The sequence below is a fragment of the Hemitrygon akajei genome, chromosome 5 (genome assembly GCF_048418815.1).
Source record: "Hemitrygon akajei chromosome 5, sHemAka1.3, whole genome shotgun sequence".
Lineage (NCBI taxonomy): Eukaryota > Metazoa > Chordata > Chondrichthyes > Myliobatiformes > Dasyatidae > Hemitrygon > Hemitrygon akajei.
The window spans coordinates 140,337,640-140,360,966 of NC_133128.1; the positions used below are offsets into that span (position 1 = coordinate 140,337,640).

At 44.6% G+C, this 23,327-nt stretch overlaps 1 protein-coding gene across 2 annotated transcripts in view; it reads left to right on the forward strand.

Annotated features, from left to right (window-relative positions):
* The window catches only part of orc2 (origin recognition complex, subunit 2), a 34,267-nt gene that overhangs the window by 2,913 nt on the left and 8,027 nt on the right, over positions 1-23,327 (forward strand). For both annotated transcript variants that reach the window (XM_073046671.1, XM_073046672.1), the window contains exons 3-12: positions 1,528-1,623; positions 1,966-2,052; positions 7,913-7,944; positions 12,303-12,357; positions 13,475-13,635; positions 14,674-14,772; positions 14,877-14,986; positions 22,253-22,385; positions 22,600-22,696; positions 22,913-23,059. In XM_073046671.1, the coding sequence (XP_072902772.1) occupies positions 1,528-1,623; positions 1,966-2,052; positions 7,913-7,944; positions 12,303-12,357; positions 13,475-13,635; positions 14,674-14,772; positions 14,877-14,986; positions 22,253-22,385; positions 22,600-22,696; positions 22,913-23,059 (1,017 nt within the window). The remainder of the gene's footprint in view (positions 1-1,527; positions 1,624-1,965; positions 2,053-7,912; positions 7,945-12,302; positions 12,358-13,474; positions 13,636-14,673; positions 14,773-14,876; positions 14,987-22,252; positions 22,386-22,599; positions 22,697-22,912; positions 23,060-23,327) is intronic.

Sequence of the window (23,327 nt, forward strand, 5' to 3'; positions counted from 1 at the left end):
ATGCATTTAAGTCTCTGATCTTATTGACCATGTGCCAATTTGCACGTGCCTGAGGTAGCAATCCAGAAATGATTAATTTTTTGGTCCATCATTTGAATTTAGTCCCTAGCTGTTCAAATTCCCTCAGCAGAACCCCTTAACTTGTTCTACCTATGTTGTTGGTACCCAGATGGACCACGACAAATGGATCTTTTCCAGGTCAAATTACATGTCCCAAACCTGGGCACCAAATGGATAACACAATGTTCTGTACTCTTGATCCTTGTGAGAAATGGAATAAAACAATCCAGATCCAGGAAATCATAGCAGAGATGATGGGGGGGAAAAGGATGGAGAGACATGTGGTCAAAGTTTGTACCTGTGTCCTTTGAAAATACGATGGGGGATAGGACAGCAAGACGGGTAAAATAATTTAGTGGAATGTACATTCATTAGCTACTTCTGTACACCTCGTTAATGCAAATATGTAATCAGTGACAGCAAAGTGCATAAAAGCATGCAGACATAGTCAACAGGTTCAGTTATTGATCAGACCAAACAGAATGGGGAAGAAATGTGATCTTGGTGACTTTGACTGAGGAATGATTGGTGCCAGATAGTGCTGCTTGAGTATCTTGGAAACTGCTATCTCATATAACAATTACAGCACGGAAACAGCCCATCTTGGCCCTTCTAGTCCGTGCCGAATGCTTACTCTCACCTAGTCCCACCGACCTGCACTCAGCCCATAACCCTCCATTCCTTTCCTGTCCATCTACCTATCCAATTTTACTTTAAGTGACAATACCGAACCTGCCTCTGCCACTTCTACTGGAAGCTCATTCCACACAGCTACCACTCTCTGAGTAAAGAAATTCCCCCTTGTGTTACCCTTAAACTTTTGCCCCCTAACTCTCAACTCATGTCCTCTTGTTTGAATCTCCCCTACTCTCAATGGAAGAAGCCTATCCATGTCAACTCTATCATCCTCATAATTTAAAATACCATAATTTGAAAATCTCCTGGGATTTTCACACACAAGTTTCTAGAGTTTACAGAGAATGATGCGAGAAACAAAAATCATCCGGTGAGCTGCAGTTCTGTGGGTGCAAATGCCTTGTTAATGTGTGAGGTCAGAGGAGAATGGCCAGACTCTTTCAAGCCAACAGGAAAGCAACAATAACACAAATAACCATGCATTACAGCAGTACGATAGAGAAGAGCAGCTTTGAACACACAACAGGTCAACCCTTGAAGTGCATGGGCTACAGCTCCAAAAGACCACCCAGGGCTCCAATCCTGTACTTAATAAAGTGGCCACCTAGTGTATAGTGCTCTATCTAATTACTGGGGTATAAGCACCATCCCCCACAATACAAGTACCAGGATATTGTGCATTAGCAAAGATTTATGATTATGAACTTGGGGAGTTATAATGCCTCATCAAGGTGCTGTGTGTTCAGTACCTGTATTTATTTTTTCATGTTATTGGAACCCAAATGTCAGGGGTATGATTTGAAAATCTGAACTGAGTCTTTGTGTTTGCAGATTACCCCAGAATTTCAGGCGATGCAGTGCCTACAGCGGGTGGTGATGTCTTTACCTTTCAGAGCATCAAAAGGGGAAACAAGATGGCAAAGAAGGGTGAGTACAAGGGCCTCTCCTTGGAGGTGGGGCATTGAGGACCCTGAGTTTTGCCCAAGAAATTGAAGTATGTAATACTTTATTGCCAATGTAAACAAATCTACTGCTGATCTCCAACATTGAGCCCGTGGAGTTCCTGGCCTGTGATACTTAATTGCCAATGTTCTGAGATGGAGTATTGTTCTACACAGACTCATAAAGACTTGATGTTAATAAGGGTGATTCTAGTGGCACGGATAAGGTTTTCTTCTGTCAGTAGGAAGGAATATTTCCAACACTCCCAGGTGGTGGGGATGAAACAGTTTATTATTTGATATGCTCATTGACTATTTTGAATTCCAGCCTCCGAACTTGCTCACACCCCCGGGAAAAGTGTAGCATTCTGTGTGACTAACAGCCCATCAACAGCGAACAAAAGTGGGAAGAATGGTGAGTCTGAGCAGAATTTGAGTTGTTGTCGGAAGTGGTGCTTGCAGGATGGAGAGACAACTAGTAATGAGCAATTACTGGGCAGCTGAACAATTGTTTGGAATGTAGCAGCTATCTCTCTGCTGAGTTCTGGTGCTTAAGATTTCTTTTTACTTTGGGTCTTAATTGGCCATCAGTGCAACACATTTGCACATTCCTCAAGTGTGTTGGTGACAACTGAAACAGGTTTTGTTTTTATTTTATAACTCCAGTGACAGCTGTGGCTGAAGTTGGAGTACTAATAACCTGAGACATTGTAGGGCACAAAAATGCTAGCTTGAAGAAGAGTATGGTGCTGTCTTTTGGATGAGATTTTACAGCATGATCCTCCCTGTACACATCTGGGTGAATGTAAAAAGGACCCTTGTCATTATTCTCAAGGAGAGAGAAGAATTTGCTCTCTCCTAGTCAAGACGTATTAACTCGTATCACTGAAGTTGATGATAATGTGGCGATCCACTTTCTGCGCAAGCAAACCGGCTCACAAATAGCCAGCGCGCGGGGGGAGACTTTGGTAATGCACCTCTGATGTCATTTCTGCCTGGAGAGGGCGGGCGCCAGGGATTAAATGCCAGCACCGCGAAGTTTGAATAAACTAGTCTCGAAACGACTTACCAACTGCATGTCGATATTTTAGCGCTGTGTGTAGCACATCGCTATATTGGTGACCCCAACGGTCCAAACGGGATTTGGACCAAAGATGACCGACTCTTCATCTGTTCATGCAGTTTCACTAAAACTTCCGACTTTCTGGACGCTGCGACCACGCGTGTGGTTTAGCCAAGCAGAAGCCAGTTCCAGATTCGGCAGATATCTTCTGATTCCACGCGTTACTATCACGTGGTGAGTGCCCTTGACCAGGAGACGGCTGCCCAGGTTGCGGATTTCATACAGTCGCCCCTGGAAGAAGGCAAATATGAAGCATTCAAAGCGCTGCTCATTGGGACCTCTGGCCTCTCACGGCGTGAGCAGGGTGCCCACCTGCTTCACCTGGACAGTTTGGGAGACAGACTGCCATCAGCATTGATGAACAAGATGCTGGCCCTGGCTGACGGACACAAGCCCTGCCTCATGTTCGAGCAAGTGTTCCTAGAGTAGCTGCCTGAGGACATACATCTGCTGCTGGCCGACGCAGATTTCAGCGACCCCCTAGAAGGTGGTGGCCCGGGCAGACGTGCTGTGGAAAGCCAAGAGGGAGAGCTTGGCATCCGTCGGTCAGATTACCAGGCCACGCACCCAACAGCGGACCAGACCAGGCCCAGCGGGGGGGGGGTGCACACAAGACAGAGGCAGGAGTGAGGAGGCCAGTGAACAGTGGTGTTTCTACCACCAATGGTGGGGCACAAAAGCCCGCCGTTGTCACCCGCCCTGCAATGGCTAGGGCCAGGGCCAGCTGCTGCTAATGACTGGCGGCTGGCCACCAGGACAGCCTCTTGTACGTCTGAGACAAACAGTCGGGACGCCGCTTCTTGGTCAACTCCGGAGCGGAAATCAGCGTCTTGCCCCCGACGGGGTACGACACCCGCAACAGGAAGCCAGGACCCACCCTGAGGGCCGCAAACGGCAGCATGATACGGACCTACGGCACCCACACAGTGCAGCTGCAGTTCGGCAGCCAGTTCACATGGGACTTCACACTGACCGCGGTGGCCCAACCACTCCTGGGAGCGGACTTCTTGCGAGCTCACAGCCTGCTGGTCGACTTGCAAGGGGAAAGACTAGTACATGCCGAGACTTTCCAGATGTTCTTCCTGGGTGAAGCCAAGTTGCCGGCCCCACACCTGGACTCCATCACGCTGTCGGACAACAAATTCACCAGAATCCTGGCGGACTTTCCATCGATTCTGGCACCGCAGTTCACGGCAGCCATGCCCAGACACGGGGTTCAGCACCACATCCCGACCAAGGGACCACCCCTCCCACGCCTGCACACGAAGGCTCCCCCTGGAAAAACTCCGCCTGGTGAAGGAGGAATTCAAGAGGATGGAGGAATTGGGGATCGTACGATGGTCTGACAGCCCATGGGCCTCCCCCCTGCACATGGTGCCCAAAGCAGCTGGGGGTTGGAGACCATGCAGCGACTACTGCAGACTGAATGAGGCTACAACTCCAGACCGCTACCCCGTGCCGTACATACAGGACTTTGCAGCAAACCTGAATATTTTCCAAAGTAGACCTCGTCCGGGGGTACCGTCAATCCCGGTGCACCCTGAGGACATCCCCAAAACAGCACTTATCACCCCGTTCAGCCTGTTCGAGTTCCTCCGAATGCCGTTTGGCCTGAAGAATGCCACACAGACGTTCCAGCGGCTAATGGATGTGGCGGGACGCGACCTGGACTTTGCGTTCATCTATTTGGACGACATCCTTATAGCCAGCAGTAGTCACCAGGAGCATCTGTCCCACCTTCGCCAGCTGTACTCCCGCCTAAGTGATTTCGGCCTCACGATCAACCCAGCCAAATGCCAGTTTGGTCTTGATACCATCGACTTCCTGGGCCACAGGATTACCAAAGACGGGGCAACACCTCTGCCCGCCAAGGTAGACGCGATCCACCACTTTGCCCGGCCCAACACGGTCAAAGGCCTACAGGAGTTCGTTGGTATGGTGAACTTCTACCACCGTTTCCTCCCCTCAGCAGCCCGTATCATGCGCCCTTTGTACACCTTGATGTCGGGTAAAGGCAAGGACATTACGTGGGACGAGGAGGCCGCGGCCGCTTTCGTCAAAGCCAGGGAAGCCTTGGCAGATGCCGCGATGCTGGTGCACCCCAGAATGGACGTTCCGACCGCACTTACGGTGGACGCATCCGACACAGCAGTCGGTGGGGTGCTGGAGCAGCTCATCAAGGGGCGCTGGCAACCCCTGGTGTTCTTCAGCAAGCACCTATGACCACCCAAACTCAAGTACAGTGCTTTCAACCGGGAGCTGTTGGCACTGTATCTGACAATCTGGCATTTCAGGTACTTCTTAGAAGGCACGTTCACGAAGGTGTCCGATCCCTGGTCGGCTCGCCAGCAGCGACATCTGTCCTACATCTCCGAGTACACGACGGACATCCAGCATGTCTCGGGAAAGGACAACGTCGTGGCGGATGCACTCTCCAGACCAGCTATCCAGGCCCTGTCCCTGGGGGTGGACGGTGCAGCACTGGCAGAGGCGCAGCAGGCAGACGACGAGATGCCCAGCTACAGGACCGCAGTCTCAGGTTTGCAGCTGCAGGACTTTCTCGTAGGCCCAGGTGAGAGGACCCACCTGTGCAACGTGGCTACCGGCCAACCTCGCCCCATCGTCCCGGCAGCGCGAGTTTTTGACTCCATAAACGGTTTGGCGCACCCATCTGTCAGGACAACCGTCCGGCTGGTCTCCAGCAAGTTCACGTGGCACGGACTTCGCAAGCAGGTCAGTGAATGGGCCAGAACATGCGCGCAGTGCCAAACAGCCAAGGTGCAGCGGCACACTAAAGGCGTTCAAACCCACCCACCAGAATTTTGACCACATTCATGTGGATACCGTGGGCCCCCTACCAGTGTCCGGAGGAGCACGGTACCTCCTAACTATAGTAGACTGGTTCACGAGGTAGCCAGAGGCGGTCCCGCTCACCGACACATCTGCCGATTCCTGCGCCCAAGCACTGATTGCAACCTGGGTAGCATGCTTCGGGGTACCGGCCCACATTGCCTCTGACAGAGGCGCCCAGTTCACCTCCAGCCTGTGGTCGGCTGTGGCCAGCCTGTTGGAAACGCAGCTATACCACACTACTGCCTACCACCCACAGTCGAACGGACTAGTGGAACGCTTCCACCGTCATTTGAAGTCAGCTCTCATGGCCCGCCTGAGAGGACCTAACTGGGTGGACGAGCTTCCCTGTGTCCTGCTTGGAATTTGCACAGCGCCCAAAGAGGATCTGCACACCTCGTCGGCCGAGTTGGTGTACGGCGCACCCCTGGCCGTCCCAGGAGAGTTCATACCAGCCCCAAGGGGGCAGCAATCCTGGACAGACTATGCGAGAGGCTCGGCAACCTGGCCCCCGTACCAACTTCACAGCACGGACGGACGCCGACCTATGTACCCAAAGACCTGCAGAACTGTAAGTTTGTGTTTGTACGAAGGGGCGGACACCGGGCACCGCTACAGCGGCCGTACGAGAGACCGTTCAAGGTGATCAACAACAACGGATCCACGTACGTTCTGGACATTGGGGGGAAAGAGGAGGTTTTCACGGTGGACCGACTCAAACCAGCCCATGTGGACTTGGCGCAGCCAGTCGAGGTTCAAGCACCGCGGTGCAGAGGCAGACCTCCCAAACAGAGGCTGATCCAGACTGTGGACATTGGGGGGGGGGGGGTTATGTGGCGACCCACTTTCTGTGCAGGCGAACCGGCTCACAAATAGCCAGCGTGCAGGGGGAGACTTTGATAATCCACCTCTGACGCCATTTCCGCCCGGAGAGGGCGGGTGCTAGGGATTAAATGCCAGCACTGCAAAGTTTGAATAAATTAGTCTCGAAACGACTAACCAACTGCGTGTCGTTATTTCAGCGCTGTGTGTAGCACATCGCTACAATAATATAATAATACTTGGGTGCAAACAGTCGCTGGGTTACGTAAGAGTTCTGTTGGATCCTGATGCTTTTGTGATACAAAGGTTCTTTGGAAATCAAGAATGAGGCAAAAATTTTATTGCTTACATCTGTTTTATCAAGAGTGAAGAAGGGGTAGAAGTGTGACGAAAGAAACAAAGAAAAGAGAAAGATTGAAAAGTAGTTGTGGTCTTCTCAGATCAGACTGAGATAACAGAAATTCCATTGATAACAATTAATCAATAAAATGTCCAGCTACAAGTAATATGATGTGCTACTGAAACCAAAAAGTTACCAGAAAAATATAGGCAACTGCACCACAATTACTGGAAAATTCAATGAGCAATCACGTTTGTAGATGATTATATAAAAATACAAACAAGCATAAGAAAATTAAACTACAAGAAAAATAACAAATCTACAGTCCAACCTAGCAGTTCTGTTCTTGAGAACTGTCCATAAATTGATTATTTAGTAACTTGAAAGTGTAACTAGCTATACTGTATTGCTCTATGTATACCTGCTATAAATCTTTCATATCATTGAATGTTTATTTGAACATTACCTGTAATTAAACTAATGGATATAGTTGTTATTTTCATTAATTTAAAATGCTTTCTGCTAAGCCGGATGATCCATTAATTAGATAGTCCCTATATTTTTGTTGTGGGAACTGATTTTATACAAATTAGCTATAACTTTAAAGCTAATTAATTGGTTTTAAAGAACTTTAGAATTCCCTGCATTTGTGAAAGGTATCGTATAAATGCTGGACTTTGTTTCGTTGTTTCCCTTCCACCATCCCAGTCCCTTGACAATAGATTTTTCATTCAGTCACACGAGCTGCTGATCGGGCAAAAGTGATTGATGTTTGGAACATGTTTCTAGGGCAGTGGTGAAATCAGATACAATGGTTACGTTTAAGAGACATTTAGCGGACACTTGGAAATGAGATTAGTTTAGAAGAGCAAAGAGGTTGATGTGACATGGTGGCCCAAAGGGCCCATTTCAGTTCCATACGACTCCAACTCTAGGTCCCAGGCTTCTGTTAGCTCTTCTTTCTCCTCCCTAATTCACTGCCCGGACATCAGATTGAGTTCCCACTGCTCCTCAAGGTAAGTTGTGATTGGAAACTGACTGACCTAATACCACTGACTGGCTTGATCTACGTGATTTCAGAAACTGGTCTCACATTCAGTTAGCTTTGGAGATTAAAAGAGTGTGTTTTTATTTTCCCAGGACAATCGATCCAGACCAAGACCCCCGCAAAGGTGAGAAAGATAATGCAGTGCAATTACTTCAGCTACTTCTGAAAGCAAGTGCAACCCTTGACCTCCATCATCAACAAGGATGAGGACAGCAGGTGCATGGGATCAACACACTTGCTCATTCCTTTCCAGGTTATAACCATCTTGGAGCTCATATGTAATAGTTTCTTCATGAGAAGTAATGCCGCAGTTCAAAATGCAACTTATCACCACTCCAATGGCAGTGGGGGAAGGACAGTAAATGTTGACCATTTTAGCATTGCCTTGATCCCCAAAAATGAGCATTTTATTTTAAAGTAATAGTTCAAAATCTTCCTCAGTGCAAACAGTTTCTATCCTGCCATATCTATCATGTCCTTTCTATTTAAAAAAAGTCATATCATCCAAGATTATTGGATATTGCACACGTGCCAGATTGCCCCAAATCCATAGCGGTGCTATGTGTGTTCTAGTTTCTAATATGAACCTCAGTTTCTGTCTGTTTCACTTCCCTATGCAGAGAATGTTTTCTATTGGGTTGGTGATATCCTTTACTCTGGCACCAGAGTGGCACAGTTGTAGTTATAGAAAGTGCTATTTCATCTGATGACATCTGCAACTTTATTTTTCCTCCTAGTAGTGAAATATTTTTTCTGTTGTTGGAGATTTGACTCTTGCCTCCAAGCAGTTGTCATGAACTTTGATATTTAAGTCTGTAAACAAACTAGTAAATGCAGCCAGCTTGTGGAGATTTCTGCACTACCAATATTTTTTGTCTGCTGTAAGTTGGATCAGTCATTCTTTCAGTTCATGTACCTTGATTGGCCCTGGGGTAATAATACCCTAGAATAGCAAGGAGCCCTTTGAATATAATGCATAATTTCTTGTTCAGATGTTTATAGTAATTCATGATCGTGCATATGTAATTATGATCCCTGAGCTGACTTAAAAATTGCCTAAGAGACTCCAATGGGTCTTTACTGAGTTATGGTTGTAAATGATTTACCACTAAATCACTGAGATCCCAACTTATAAACATTTGATATCATCCTGTTAAATGCTTAAATTATTGCGTAAGGGTAATGAACTTAAAAACATTCTGTAAAATCAGAAAGACCTGTAATTAAGCTGGTGGAAATTCCTTGTAATTGTTAAACTCATGTTGATAGAGGGATGAGAATGGGTGCTTAATGTCCCAGTTTTGGTGTTTTAGAGAAGATGGGGGGGGGGTAAAATTGGGGTGGGGGGAGTTGCACTATTAATCAGGGACAAAATGGCTCATCCACTGAGTCTATATAGGTAGAATTGGAAAGAAAGAAGAGTGCAATCACTCTGATATGCTTGTATTACAGACCCCCCCCCCCCCCCAATAGCCACTGGGACATTGAGGAACAGATAGGCTGGCAGGTTAATAAAAGGTGTAAAAACAATGGTGGTGTTGCCGTGGGATCTTCAACTTCCCCAGTATAAGCTGGGACCTTAGTGCAAGAGGTTTAGATGGGGTAGAATTTGTTAGGTGCATCCAGAGGTGTTGGGCGGAGTTCCTTTAATAGACCCAACAAGAGGAGGAGCTGTACTGGACCTGGTGTTGGGTAATGAGCCTGGCCAGGTGACCAGCCTTTCAGTGGGTGAGCAATGACCACAACTCCTTAAGTTTTAAGGTAGGATAATAGGTAAGGATAATCATGGATCTTGATTGCAATTAAATTGGAGCAGGACAAATTATGGGAACATTAGGGAGGAACTAGGGAGACTTGATTGAGAACAGATGTTTTTGGGCAAGTTCCATATCTGACGTGGAGGGTGTTAAAGAGCAACTGCACAGAGTACAAGATGGTTACGTTGTAGTCAGAAGGACGGATAAGGATGGCAAAGGAAGAGAACCTTGGATGTTGAGGGAGGTGATGAATTTAGTCAAAAAGAAAAGGGAAAGGTTTGTAAAGCTTGGGAAACTAGAATCAAACAGAGCCCTTGAGGGTTATAAAGAAGCCAGAAAGTAACTCAAAAAGCTAATCAGGAAAGCCAGGAGGGGCATGAAAAATCCTTGGCAAGTAGGATAAAGGACAATCCCTAAGCAATCTATACATATATCAAGAGCAAGAGGCCAACTAGGGGATGGTAGAACCACTCAAGGATATTGGAAGGAACATTTGCTTGGATGTAGGTGTATGTGAGGTCCTTTAATACATCAGTATTTACCAAGGAGGAGGGCATGGAGGATAGGGTGATCACTACCAGGCATATTTGTATGCTGTGAATTTTGATACAAAGCAGGAGGATTAAATATGGATATGTCACCAGACAGAGGGTATTAGTCAAAGGAACTTATTCTAGCTGGAGGTATGTGATTAGTGGTGTTCCACTGGGTCCTGTACCATGGCCTCTGCTGTTTTGTGATATATAAATGACCTGGATGAAAATGTCGATGGGTTGTTCAGTAAGTTTGCAGATGATATGAAGATTGGTGGTATTGTGGATATCAGAGAGAACTGGCAAAGAATATAGTGAGGGTATAGATCAGTTGTAGATATGGGCAGAGACATGGCAGATGGAGTTTAACCTGGCCAAATGTGAAGTGTTGCACCTTGCTTGGTCAAATGTAAAGAGAGTGCACTGTTAAGTGCAAGACCCTTAACAGTGTTGACAACCAGAGGGATCTTGGGGTCCAAATTTATAGCTTCCTGAAAGGTTAAGAAGGCATAAGGCATGCTTGCCTTTATTAGGTAAGTTAGAAAGTCAGGAAGTTATGTTGTAACTTTATAAAATTCTAGTTAGGCAGCATCTAGAGCAGTGGTTCCCAACCTTTTTTTGGCCATGCCCCACCTAATCACCTCTAAAATCCTGATGCCCCCTGTGGTGATATATAATTCTTATTATTCAAAAAGTGAACTCCTATTCACCTGGAGGAAGCCTAAAAGACCATTAACTTGGTTTAAACAAGCTTCCAAAGAACATGGCGTTCATGAAAGAGAAAAATAAAAGAACCAAAGGACTGTTAAAGTTCTGAGGAAGAAATTACTAAGAAATTGTTTAAAAAAAAGAACATTAAGTGATATTAAAATAATAATAATAATAAATAAATAAAACAATGCCGATTCGTTTCTACAGCATACAAAGACAGATATACCGTTTAAAAGAGATGAAGCAATGTACACACCTTCACACCACCAAGAACCGAAAGCTACTGCAAAAAGCAGCATTGGCGTGACCTCATACGAGTTTCTTACGAGTTTCTTACGCGTTTGGACTTGTTCATTCGTTCCTTCCTACATCAGTCAATTCATTAATTTAATTATGAAAGCCATTTGATGGTTGTAATGATGGTGATACACTATATATACAGTACATACGCAATTACACATGTACATACACACAAGTATTTTTATGTATCATACTGTATATACACATGTATTAACTCGCGCACACACACTCATACTCTCACAGACTTACTAGAAAAAATTCACTGTTAATAACTGATTCTCAAATTGCCCCCCTTAGAAATCAAATTACCCCCCCTGTGGGGCGTATGCCCCACGTTGGGAACCACTGATCTAGAGTATTGCATACATTTCTGGTTATCTGATTATAGAAAGCATGAATGTGAGGGAAAAGGATATGATATGGACATTGTATAGGCAGAAAGGATTAGTTTGGTTGGCCATTTGATTGGTTTGGCATGTTGTGGGCTGAAGGGCCTGTTCCTGTGCTGTATGTTCTATAAATGATTGGGGAGTCATTTATTTGTGCTTTTATTCATACTATTCACAACATAGGAGAGGTCATTTGGCCAGTGTTGTCTATGCTAACTCTTCGGGCAATTTCCTTTGTCTTATCATGGTAATGTGCCATTAGAGTAGATTTTCTCTTCTCATCAGGCTGTAAATGTTGGATTTTGTAATTGTAGAGGGAGCTTAGAGGAGCCCTCTATCTAATCCCTGATGTATTGGCTTTTTAAGGGAGTTTTGTAATATAAATGGCCTGTACTTTGACCATTTGGAATTGTTCTCTGATTTGAATCCTGGTTTTGAGTCATGATGTATATCACAGAAGGTGCAGCCTGAGTCTGTAGTTGGAAAGGCTGGCTGGGATTGACATTGATTACAAGAACAATTGATTCTCTGGCTCTCTCTGTATTCTGTAATGGAGGAGTGGTTAAATTACTGGACTGGTATACCAGAGACCCGGACTAAAAATCTAGTTCAAGTCCCACCACCTTTCCAAGAATGATACCCAGATCCTGAAAAAACAAGTTTTAAAAATGTTGGTCTTGGGACAGACGCTGCCAGGTATTGTCAGTCTGTGGGTTGGATTAAGGGCCACAAATTAAAGACTGATTGAAGATTGATCTGCTGTGTTTCTGAAAAGATGTTTCTGCCCTGCAGAGTAAGAAGCAGTTTGTGTCCACCACCCCCTGCAGACTGAGGAAAAGGCTGATTGGTAAGTCTGCTGGGGATTAGTGATTAAATACTCCCATGGTTTTAAAAGTAAATTAGTATCAGTGTGGTGAAACATTAATTTAATAAATCTATGTGGGGGCAGGGTAGTGGCAATATACTTGGGAACAGTGGGGAAGGGCTGTGCCCTGAGGAGGTAAGGATTATGCAAACAGTATTTTGGTTGTGACTCAGTAGTGGTGGGTTAGTGTGGCATCAGGGTTCAGTGTCATTTGGGAGCTGAAGTGGGACATATCTCACTGTGATAGACGGGGCTTTGTAACCAGTGTTCCTGTGGTGGCGGGATGGGCAAGACGGTGACAGTGAGGATGTGTGGGCAATTGAGGCATGGGATGCCTTTGGCAGTGTGTCATTTTGTAGGGAGGAATATGGGATCAGAATCTGGTTTAATGTCGCTGGCATATTTTGTAAGGTGTTATTTTGCAGAAGCAGTACAGTTCAATGCAAAAAAAACTAAATTACAATAAGAAATATATTAAAAATTAAATTAAGTAAGTAGTGCATCAAGAGCAAAAACTATGGTGTGTTTGTGTTCATGGGTGGGTTCAATGTCCATTCAAAAATCTGATAGTGGAGGGGAAGAAACAGTTCCTAAAATGTTGAGTGTGCCTCTTCAGGCACCTCTTTGATGGTGGCGAAGACAAGAGGCCATGTCCTGGGTGATGGGGGTCCTTAATGATGAATGATGCTTTCTGAGGCATCGCCTTTTGAAGATGTCCTCGGTGCTGTGGAGGCCAGGCCCATGATGGAGCTGGCTGCCTTTGCCACTCTCTACGGCTTTTTCTGATCCTGTGCGGTGGGTCCTCCATACCAGACAACGAAGCCACCATTTAGAATGCGCTCTGCTGTTCATCTGTAGAAATTTGCTAGATTCTTTGGTGACATACCAAATCTCCTCAAACTCCTAATGAAATAAAGACGCTGTTGTGTCTTTGTAATTGCATCAATATGTTGGGTCCAGGATAGATCTTCAGAGATGTTGACATCCAGGAACTTGAAACGGCTCACCCTTTCCACTGCTGATGGGATGGGAGGGAGGTGGATATGGTTGATTCCAGTCCTCTTAATCCAACTTGAAGCTGTGGATTTTCTTGAATCAGAATCACCTGGCCTCAGCAGTGAGAGTGATTACTCATCTTCTGACTCTGAGAATGAAGAGGATAACTCCCTGGAAGGAGACAGCAATCAGAGGCCTGTGCATGAAGCATTGACGTTAGGCGTGGCTCCAACTCCCAGCAAGAAATCAGCAAAACCTTCCCAGGTAGGCCATGGCAAGTCAATATGTGCTGCTCGATTATTGGGGTGGGGGGGGGGGGAGGGTCGTGGTGGGGAGGGTTTACTGATCCAATGAAATTCTGCAATAGGAAACCATCCAAGTATGCAACAAGGCACTTGTTTCAAATTGAGAGACCTGCTCACTCTTTGAGTTCAGGAAATCTATTGAAGGTGTTGGCCCAAATGCTTGGTATGTGGCTCAGGGCTGGTGCTGTTCTTATTGTTCTGCTCTGTGACCAATATTGGTGCTATTCTTTGCCCATTTTGTGGAAACAGCGTTCTACTCACAATATGGATGTGGTGCAGTCTTATAAAGCAACATGCTTCTTCCAGACCTCCTGTCTGTAGTAGTGATTTCAAAGGTTGATTAATTACCTCTGAATTTTCAATAAGAAATTGTTCGTGGTCTCTCTACATTCCAAGATGCCATTCAGCCTCGGAAGTATACTCACTATTGAGATGTAGGTATGCACCAACCTGTTGGTTCACAGGATGTGCTTACAAAGACAAGTTGAGTGATGATGATGGAGGTCTGAGCAGATGCTGGAATCTGGAGCAAAAAAATAGTTTTGAATAATGGTCCTAGCCTGAAAAGTTGACTGTTCATTCCCCTCCTGCCTGACCTGCTGAGTTCTTTCAGCATTTTGCATGTGTTACTCTGGAATTCCAGCATCTGCAGAATCACTTGTGTTTTGGATAATGATGTACATTGAGGAAATGTCTTGAACAGGATTCTGGAGATGGATCGCCTGATTTTATTCAAAACAGCCATTTGAGATTTACTTACAGCTACCTGAACAGATACCAATTCAGCTTAATTTAATATGTCATTTAAAAGATATCACTGCTGCACTCCCTCACTACACACTTGGGGGTTTTAACCTAGATTATTGTGGCTGTATCTTTGGAGTGGAATTTGAACTTGCAGTCTTATGGGAGTGAAGCCAACTGAGATATATTAAAGTACTGATCCACTCAGTCTTTGGGTTTCTACATTTTCTTATGTGTCTTTTATTTCTTTAAGCCAAGTGTTGTTGATCTATACTTCGAAGCTCACAGTAATTCGAAAGTCCTGACCTCTGACCGTACCTTACAGAAACTGCAGAACCCAAAATTGGACCAGGTATGTGTTGTTAGAATGTTATTTAATGTGGGGAACTAATAGATAACTGTACACAAGGGCTGGCACAGTCTGGAAGGTGACCATTTGTTCCCATCTCACTGCAGGAGACCTTGGTGAGGTTGCTGAGGGATGACAGGTTGCCTTTCTCAACTGAGGTCAGACAGCTGAACAAGGGACACAGAAACTTTTTTCTCAAATGGATGCTGCAAACACAGTGAGTACAGCATAGTCTTTCTGGGCAGGGAGTAGTGATGATGCAAATATGTAGCACACCATGTGCTGTTTATATTGAGCACAAGGTGCCTCTTAGCTCCTGAGACACAGAGTAAATCCTGACTTCCAGTGCAGAGTCTTGGTGTGACTGCACAGGGTTCCTCTTGGGTACTCCAGTTCTTTCTTGCATTCCAAAGATATGCTGGTTGCTGTAAATTTCTCGAGTGTGCAGGTGAGTGGTAAAATCCTGGGGCAGTTGATGGCAATGTGGGAATGTTAAAATTGAATCAGTGGAAATAGGTGTTCAAAGTACATTTATTACACTGGACAACAATTTTTTTTTCGTAAGAGTTGCTTCCTCAGGAATTTTTTTTGTGCGTGACAGACTACTTGAAGCAGAACACGAATCTAATTTCAGACTACTTGTATCGTGTAGGAATTTGGAGGAACAAAAAATTAACTTTTTTTGAATATAATGTGTTTACTTGCATAACAGTGATGACACATTGCAATAGTTCAACTCAGCCAAAACTGTTTTGTTGATGATTTTCATTTGTATTCGGTGTCTGAGGCTTCTTGCTAAGTGGCCAACAATAATCAGCGAGAACTAATGGATTCCAGTTGCCCTGATACCGTTTCTCCATGTCTGCAATGTCCTGCTGAAACTTTTCATCACGCTTGTCACCAGCAGCCCCAATATTTGCAGGGAAGGAGTCAAAATGGGAATGCAGAAAGTGAATCTTTAGTGACATGTTGCACTTAATGGTTTTGTATGCTTGAAGCATGTTCTCAACCAGCTGCTCGTAGTTTGGTGCTCTGTAGTTGCCAAGAAAATCTTCAACAACATCCTTGAACGCCTTCCATGTGATTTTGTTTCCAGTCCCATGAGAAGTTCTTTGAATTGCCTGTCATTAATTACCTGTTTGATTTGTAGACCAGCAAAAATACCTTCCTTCGCCTTGGCATCATGTTATTTTGGGAAACATCTGTCTCAAATTTCAAAATCCTTCAGCTTCCTTGTTCGTCGCTTTCACAAAATTTTTCATAAGCCCCAGTTTTATATGAAGAAGGAGGCAAAAATATCTATGTTGGGTCTACAAGCAGCTTATGAACCACACTATTCTGCCCTGGAACCAACTGCTTGTGGAGTGGCCAACTCTTTTATAGATTATGAGATTCTTTAGCACGGCTGTCCCATTCGTAAGTGAAACAACCGTACTTGCTGTATCCATCCGAGCTGCATTCCTAGTAGAAATCTTTCTAAGATCTGTCCTGCCATGCAGCTTCTGCCCTGCCTAAGTATGCCCGGGTATGCCTGGACAAGATAAAAGACCTTACATTGTTGGCGACATTTTAATTTGACTTGAATTATGAATTGAATAACAAATAGAGACAATTTCTAAACAATTATACATGATGGGGAGATTTCATGGTGATTTCCATGATCAGCAGTCCAAAATCTATAAGATACATCCAAAAGTATTCAGGAAGCAAAATCTCTATTGTCCAGTGTATACAGATTTGTCATCTTGCAGACAGCCACAAAACAAAGAAGCACCATAGAACCCGTTTAAAGAAAACCCCACACAACAAGACCATCAGACGTGTTTTTTTAAAAAAAAACATTGCACAGACAGCAAAAAGCAAACAAATAACACAAGGAACATTAAACATCAAACTGTAGGGTCCCCAAAAGTGAGTCGACCTGCATGAGCTCCAAAGGTGAGTAAAGCCAGTCTAGGAGCTGGTGGCCACAGCCACCAAGACAGTCAGTTCAGCATTGTGTTGATGGCTTCAGAGCACATTGCAGATTCAGTTCCATGCTGAAGCACCTTGATCAAATCGCACAAATTGTAAAACGTGTTCAGCGCCAAGGACATTAAACATCAAACTGCAGCTGAGAGCGAGTGCACAGCTACAAGCTGCTGAGGCGGTCGAATCTTGTGGTGTGGAACCCAAGACTCCTGCATGTTCTGCTGGTGACAGTAAGTGCGTGACTCTCACTGCTGCCGAAGGGTCTCCACAGCTTTCACTGTTGATTGTTAGCATGAACTTGGTGGGCTGAAGGGCCTTTCTCGGTTGTGTATCTCTATAATGAGTGCCGTCGTGAGGTATGTTAGCAGAAGTGACTCCCGTGCAGAATAAGACCGTAAGACATAGGAGCAGAATTAGGCCATTCAGCCCATCGAGTCTGCTCTGCCCTCTCATTGTGGCTGATCCCAGTTCCCTTTCAACCTCTCACCATATCCCTTGATGCCCCAAGCAATCAGGAATCTATTATCTTCCACTTTAAGTATACCCATGGACTTGGGCCTTAACCACAGTCTGTGACAAAGTAGTCCACAGATTCACCAATCTTTGGCTAAAACAATTCCTCCTTCTGTTCTAAAAGGTTGCCCCTCAGTTTTGATGCTGTGCCTTTTAGTTCTGGATATCCCCCACCAGATGAAACATCTTCTCCACGTCCCCACTTCCTTTCAACATTGGGTAGGTTTCAATGAGATCCCCCCACGTTCTTCTAAATTCCAGTGAGTATAGGTCCAAACCTGCCAAACACTCCTCATGAGTTAACCCCTTCGTTCCTGGAATCATCCTTGTGAACCTCCTCTGGATTCTGTCCGATGACAACACATCCTTTCTGAGATATGGAGCTCAAAATAGATGACAATACTCCAAGTGTGGCCTGACTAGTGTCTTATAAAGCTTTAGCTTATCTCCTTGTTTTTATATTATATCCCCCTTGAAATAAATGCCAACATTGCATTTGCTTTCTTTACCACAGACTCAACTTGTGAATTAACTTTCTGGGGGTCTTGCATGAGGACTCCTAAGTCCTTTTGCATCTCTGATGTTTGACAATAGACAGTAAGTGCAGGAGTAGGCCATTCGGCCCTTCTAGCCAGCACTGCCATTCACTGTGATCATGGCTGATCATACACAATCAGTACCCCGTTCCTGCCCTCTCCCCATATCCCTTGACTCCGCTATCTATAAGAGCTCTATCTAACTCTCTCTTGAATGCATCCAGAGACTTGGCCTCCACTGCCTTCTGGGGCAGAGCATTCCACATATCCACCACTCTCTGGGTGAAAAAGTTTTTCCGCATCTCTGTTCTAAATGGCCTACCTCTTGCCTCTAGTTCTGGACTCCCCCATCAGTGGGAACATGCTTCCTGCCTCCAGTGTGTCCAATCCCTTAATAATCTTATATGTTTCAATCAGATCCCCTGTCATCCTTCTAAATTCCAGTGTATACAAGCCCAGTCGCTCCAATCTTTTAACATATGACAGTCCCGCCATTCTGGGAGTTAACCTTGTGAACCTATGCTGCACTACCTCAATAGCAAGAATGTCCTTCCTCAGATTTGGAGACCAAAACTGCACACAATACTCCAGGTGTGGTCTCACCAGGGCCCTGTACAGCTGCAGAAGGACCTCTTTACTCTTATACTCAATTCCTCTTGTTATAAAAGCCAGCATGCCATTAGCTTTCTTCACTGCCTGCTGTACCTGCATGCTTGCTTTCATTGACTGATGTACATGAACACCTAGATCTCGTTGTACTTTCCCTTTTCCTAACTTGACTCCATTTAGATAGTAATCTGCGTTCCTGTTCTTGCCACCAAGGTGGATAACCTCACATTTATCCACATTAAACTGCATCTGCCATACATTTGCTCACTCACCCAACCTGTCCAAGTCACCCTGCATTCTTATAACATCCTCCTGACATTTCACACTGCCACCCAGCTTTGTGTCATCAGCAAATTTGCTAATGTTACTTCTAATCCCTTCATCTAAATCATTAATGTATATTGTAAACAGCTGCAGTCCCAGCACCAAACCTTGTGGTACCCCACTGGTCACAGCCTGCCATTCTGAAAGGGACCCGTTAATCACTACTCTTTGTTTCCTGTCAGCCAGCCAATTTTCAATCCATGTCAGTACTCTTCCCCCAATACCATGTGCCCTAATTTTGCCCACTAATCTCCTATGTTGGACTTTATCAAACGCTTTCTGGAAGTCCAGGTACACTACATCCACTGGCTCTCCCTTGTCCATTTTCATAGTTACATCCTCAAAAAACTCCAGAAGATTAGTCAAGCATGATTTTCCCTTCATAAATCCATGCTGACTCGGACTGATCCTTCTACTGCTATCCAAATGTGTCGTAATTTCCTCTTTTATAATTGACTCCAGCATCTTTCCCACCACTGACGTCAGGCTAACCGGTCTAAAATTCCCTGTTTTCTCTCTCCCTCCTTTCTTGAAAAGTGGGACAACATTAGCCACCCTCCAATCAGCAGGAACTGTTTCTGAATCTATAGAACATTGAAAAATGATTACCAATGCGTCCACAATTTCTAGAGCCACCTCTTTAAGTACCCTGGGATGCAGACCATCAGGTCCCGGGGACTTATCAGTCTTCAGAGTCAACAGTCTATCCAACACCGTTTCTTGCCTAATATAAATTTCCTTCAGTTCATCCTTTACCCTAGTTCCTTTGGCCACTATTACATCTGTGAGATTGTTTGTGTCTTCCCTAGTGAAGACAGATCCAAAGTACCTGTTCAACTCATCTGCCATTTCCTTGTTCCCCATAATAAATTCACCCGTTTCTGTCTTCAATGGCCCAATTTTGGTCTTAACTTTTTTTTGCTATTCACATACCTAAAGAAGCTTTTACTATCTTCCTTTATATTCTTGGCTAGTTTACCTTTGTACCATTTTTTCTTGGCGTATTGCCTTTTTTGTTATTTTCTGTTGCTCTTTAAAAGCTTCCCAGTCCTCCAGTTTCCCGCTCATCTTTGCTATGTTATACTTCTCTTTTATTTTTATACTGCCCTTTACTTCCCTCGTCAGCCATGGCCACCCCTTACTCCCCTTAGGATCTTTCTTCCTCTTTGGAATGAACCGATCCTGCACCTTCTGCATTATTCCCAGAAATACCTGCCATTTTTGTTCCACTGTCTTCCCTGCTAGGGTATTGTTCCATTGAACTTTGGCCAGCTCCTCCCTCATAGCTCCATAGTTCCCTTTGTTCAACTGTAATACTGACAGATCCAATTTTCCCTTCTCAAATTGTAGGTTAAAACATATCATATTATGGTCACTACCTCCTAATGGTTCCTTTACTCGAGGTCCCTGATCAAATCCAGTTCATTGCACAACATTAAATCTAGAATTGCCTTCTCCCTGGTAGGCTCCAGTACAAGCTGTTCTAAGAATCCATCTCGGAGGCACTCCACAAACTCCCTTTCTTGGGGTCCAGTACCATTCTGATTCTCTCAGTCTACCTGCATGTCGAAATCCCCCGTGACAACTCCATCATTACCTTTGCGACATGCCAATTTTAACTCTTCATTCAAATTGCACCCTACATCCAGACTGCTGGTTGGGGGCCTGTAGATAACTCCCATTAGGGTCTTTCTACCCTTAGAATTTCTCAGTTCTATCCATACTGACTCTACATCCCCAGATTCTATGTCCCCCCTCGCAAGGGACTGAATATCATTTCTCACCAACAGAGCCACCCCACCCCCTCTGCCAGTCAGTCTGTCCTTTCAATAAGATGTATACCCTTGAATATTTATTTCCCAGGCCCTGTCCACTTGAAGCCATGTCTCAGTTATTCCGACAACTTCGTACTTGCCAATTTCCAACTGAGCCTCAAGCTCATCTACTTTATTCCTTATACTTCGTGCATTCATATATAATACTTTTAATTCGGTACTCCCCTCTCCTTTCATATCAATTCCTATTTCACTTGGCCATACTGTATGATCTCTTGAGCTTTCTACTCCATTGATTCTGTTGTCCTTTTAAACTTTTCTTATTTTCACTTTCCCTTTAACTCCATCCTTATATTTCCAGTTCATCCCCTCCCCCCCACTACTTAGTTTAAACTTAGTTTGAATTTTCTCCCCATTTAAATAATAATCTGCACTATTGTTCCTTTTAGCAAAATGCATTATCATTCCACCACACTGTATTCCATCTGCCATTTTGTTTTGCTCATTTTTCCAATTTGCCTAAGTCCTGCTGCAATCTCATTGCTTCCTCAGCACTACCTACCCCTCCACCTATCTTTGTATCATCTGTAAACTTTGCCACAAAGCCATCAAGTCCACTATCTAAGTTATTAACAATTTGAAAATTAGTGGTCCTAATACTGACCCCTGAGGAACACTACTAGTCACTGGCAGCTAACAAGAAAAAGCCCCCTTTATTCCCACTCGTTGCCTCCTGCCTGTCATGTGAGGCACCTTATCAAATGCCTTCTGAAAATCTAAGTAAATGACATCCACTGCCTCTCCTTTGTCTGTTCTGCTTATTACTTCGAAGAATTCCAACAAATTAGTCAGGCAAGATTTCCCTTTATATAAACCAGGCTGACTTGGACTTTTATCATTAGTCTCCAAGTACCCGAAACCTCATCCTTAATAATGGACTCCAACACTTTACCAACTACTGAGGTTAGGCTAACTGGCCTATATTTTCCTCTCTTTTGTCTTCTTCCCTTCTTAAAGAGTGAGATGACATTTGCAATTTTCTAGTCCTCCGGTTTCTTCAAAGATCATGACCAGTGCAATGACCGTTATCCCTTCAGCAATCTCCCTCAGGACTCTCGAATGTAGTCCATCTGGTCCAGGTGACTTATCCACCTTTCAGCTTGCCTAGCACTTTTTCCTTTGTAATAGCAATGCCACTCACTCCTGCTCTCTGACACTCACAGACCTCTGGCATATATCTAGTGTCCTCCACAGTGAAGACTGAAGCAAAGTACTTCTTAATTTCATCTGTCCACTGTTACTATGTGATTCATTTGAACATGTCACTGGTTCGTAATAACCTATGGAACCCAGGAGGAAAATAAGTATGTCGTCAAAGGCACTTAGCAAATTTCTAGAATATACGTGGAGACTACTCAAGCTAGTTGCATCAGTTTCTGGTATGTATGGTCCATTGCAAAGGATCAGAAAAAGCTGCTGAAAGTAGTAAACTTGGCTAGCTCCATCATGGGCACTAGCCTCCCCAGCATCCAGGACACCTTCACCTCAGACATTTCCTTGGTATTTTCCCCCCCCCCAAAATCCTCTTGCATTGCTTATTTAATTTATTTTTAATATATACTTTTTAATTGTAATTTATAGTTTTTATTACTATATATTGCAATGTACTACTGTTGCAAAACAACACATTTCATTACAAATGCCTGTGATATTAAACCTGATTTTTGATGACTTCCTACCATTTCCTTTCTCAAGACTGGGGTTCAGCATTCTATTGTATGGACTTGGCTCCAAGAGGGAATTACTGGAAGAGTTCCGCTCTCAGATGCTGGAGGGCACTGTCCACTTGGTGGTGAATGGATTCTTTCCAAGTATCACTCTTAAATCTGTGAGTATTTCCAATAATGTTTTACATCTCCAACACACTGTTGTATTCAGAGTATTTCTCTAGTAGGTATGATATCCTCTTCTGCCTGACTTTGTCCTGGTGACAAGCTCTGAACAAGTGACGCTGCCTTCCTTGCTTATGCACTATGAGTTTTCACTGTGAGAGCGTTGAAGTTGGGGAAACACTTCTATATAACTGAGTAATTGTATTACAGATTCTGAACTCTATCACAGAAGAGGTTTTGCAATCTGAGGGAAGCTTCCGAAACCCCATGGACCAATTAGGATTCATTACCAGGGCGTTTAATGAGGGTGAGTATCACTGTTTGTCACAGCTCTATCACTGGTAGGGAAAGAGTGAGATGAGACAGGAGGAGTAGATGGGTTAGGAAGGGGCTGATGACCCATGGAAGTACTCTTGGGGGGGGGGGGGGTGATGGCAAATGTGTTGTGGAGGGAGGCTGCATTCATTGTGGTGGTTTTGTCTGTGTTTGAGTACTGCAGTCTGCTGATGTTTCTTTTGCTCAGATCCCTCATTGGATCTTTATCTTCTAATCCATAACATTGATGGGCAGATGTTACGTGGGGAACGGAACCAGCAGATATTAAGCCAACTTGCAGCTATCCCTGGTGTCCACCTCCTCGCCTCCATTGATCACCTGAATGCTCCTCTAAGTGAGTGTTTCTAACCTTATTCACTTTTGCTCCAGAGCTCATGTCTTCTGCTGTTTCAATTTTTGTGAGATCCCCTGAAGATCCTCTTTGAATTGTGGTCCTTTTGAGGGCAAGTTCTGATCTGACGGGTATAGGGGCTGCTCTCCCATCTCTCATTCTTGCATGGAAGTGGGTAAGGCTTCCTGTTGGGGGGGGGGGGGTTACATTCTGTCTTTATGCATACTGATGAGACATGGGGTCTGGTCGCCCACCCCTCTCTCCTTGGCTT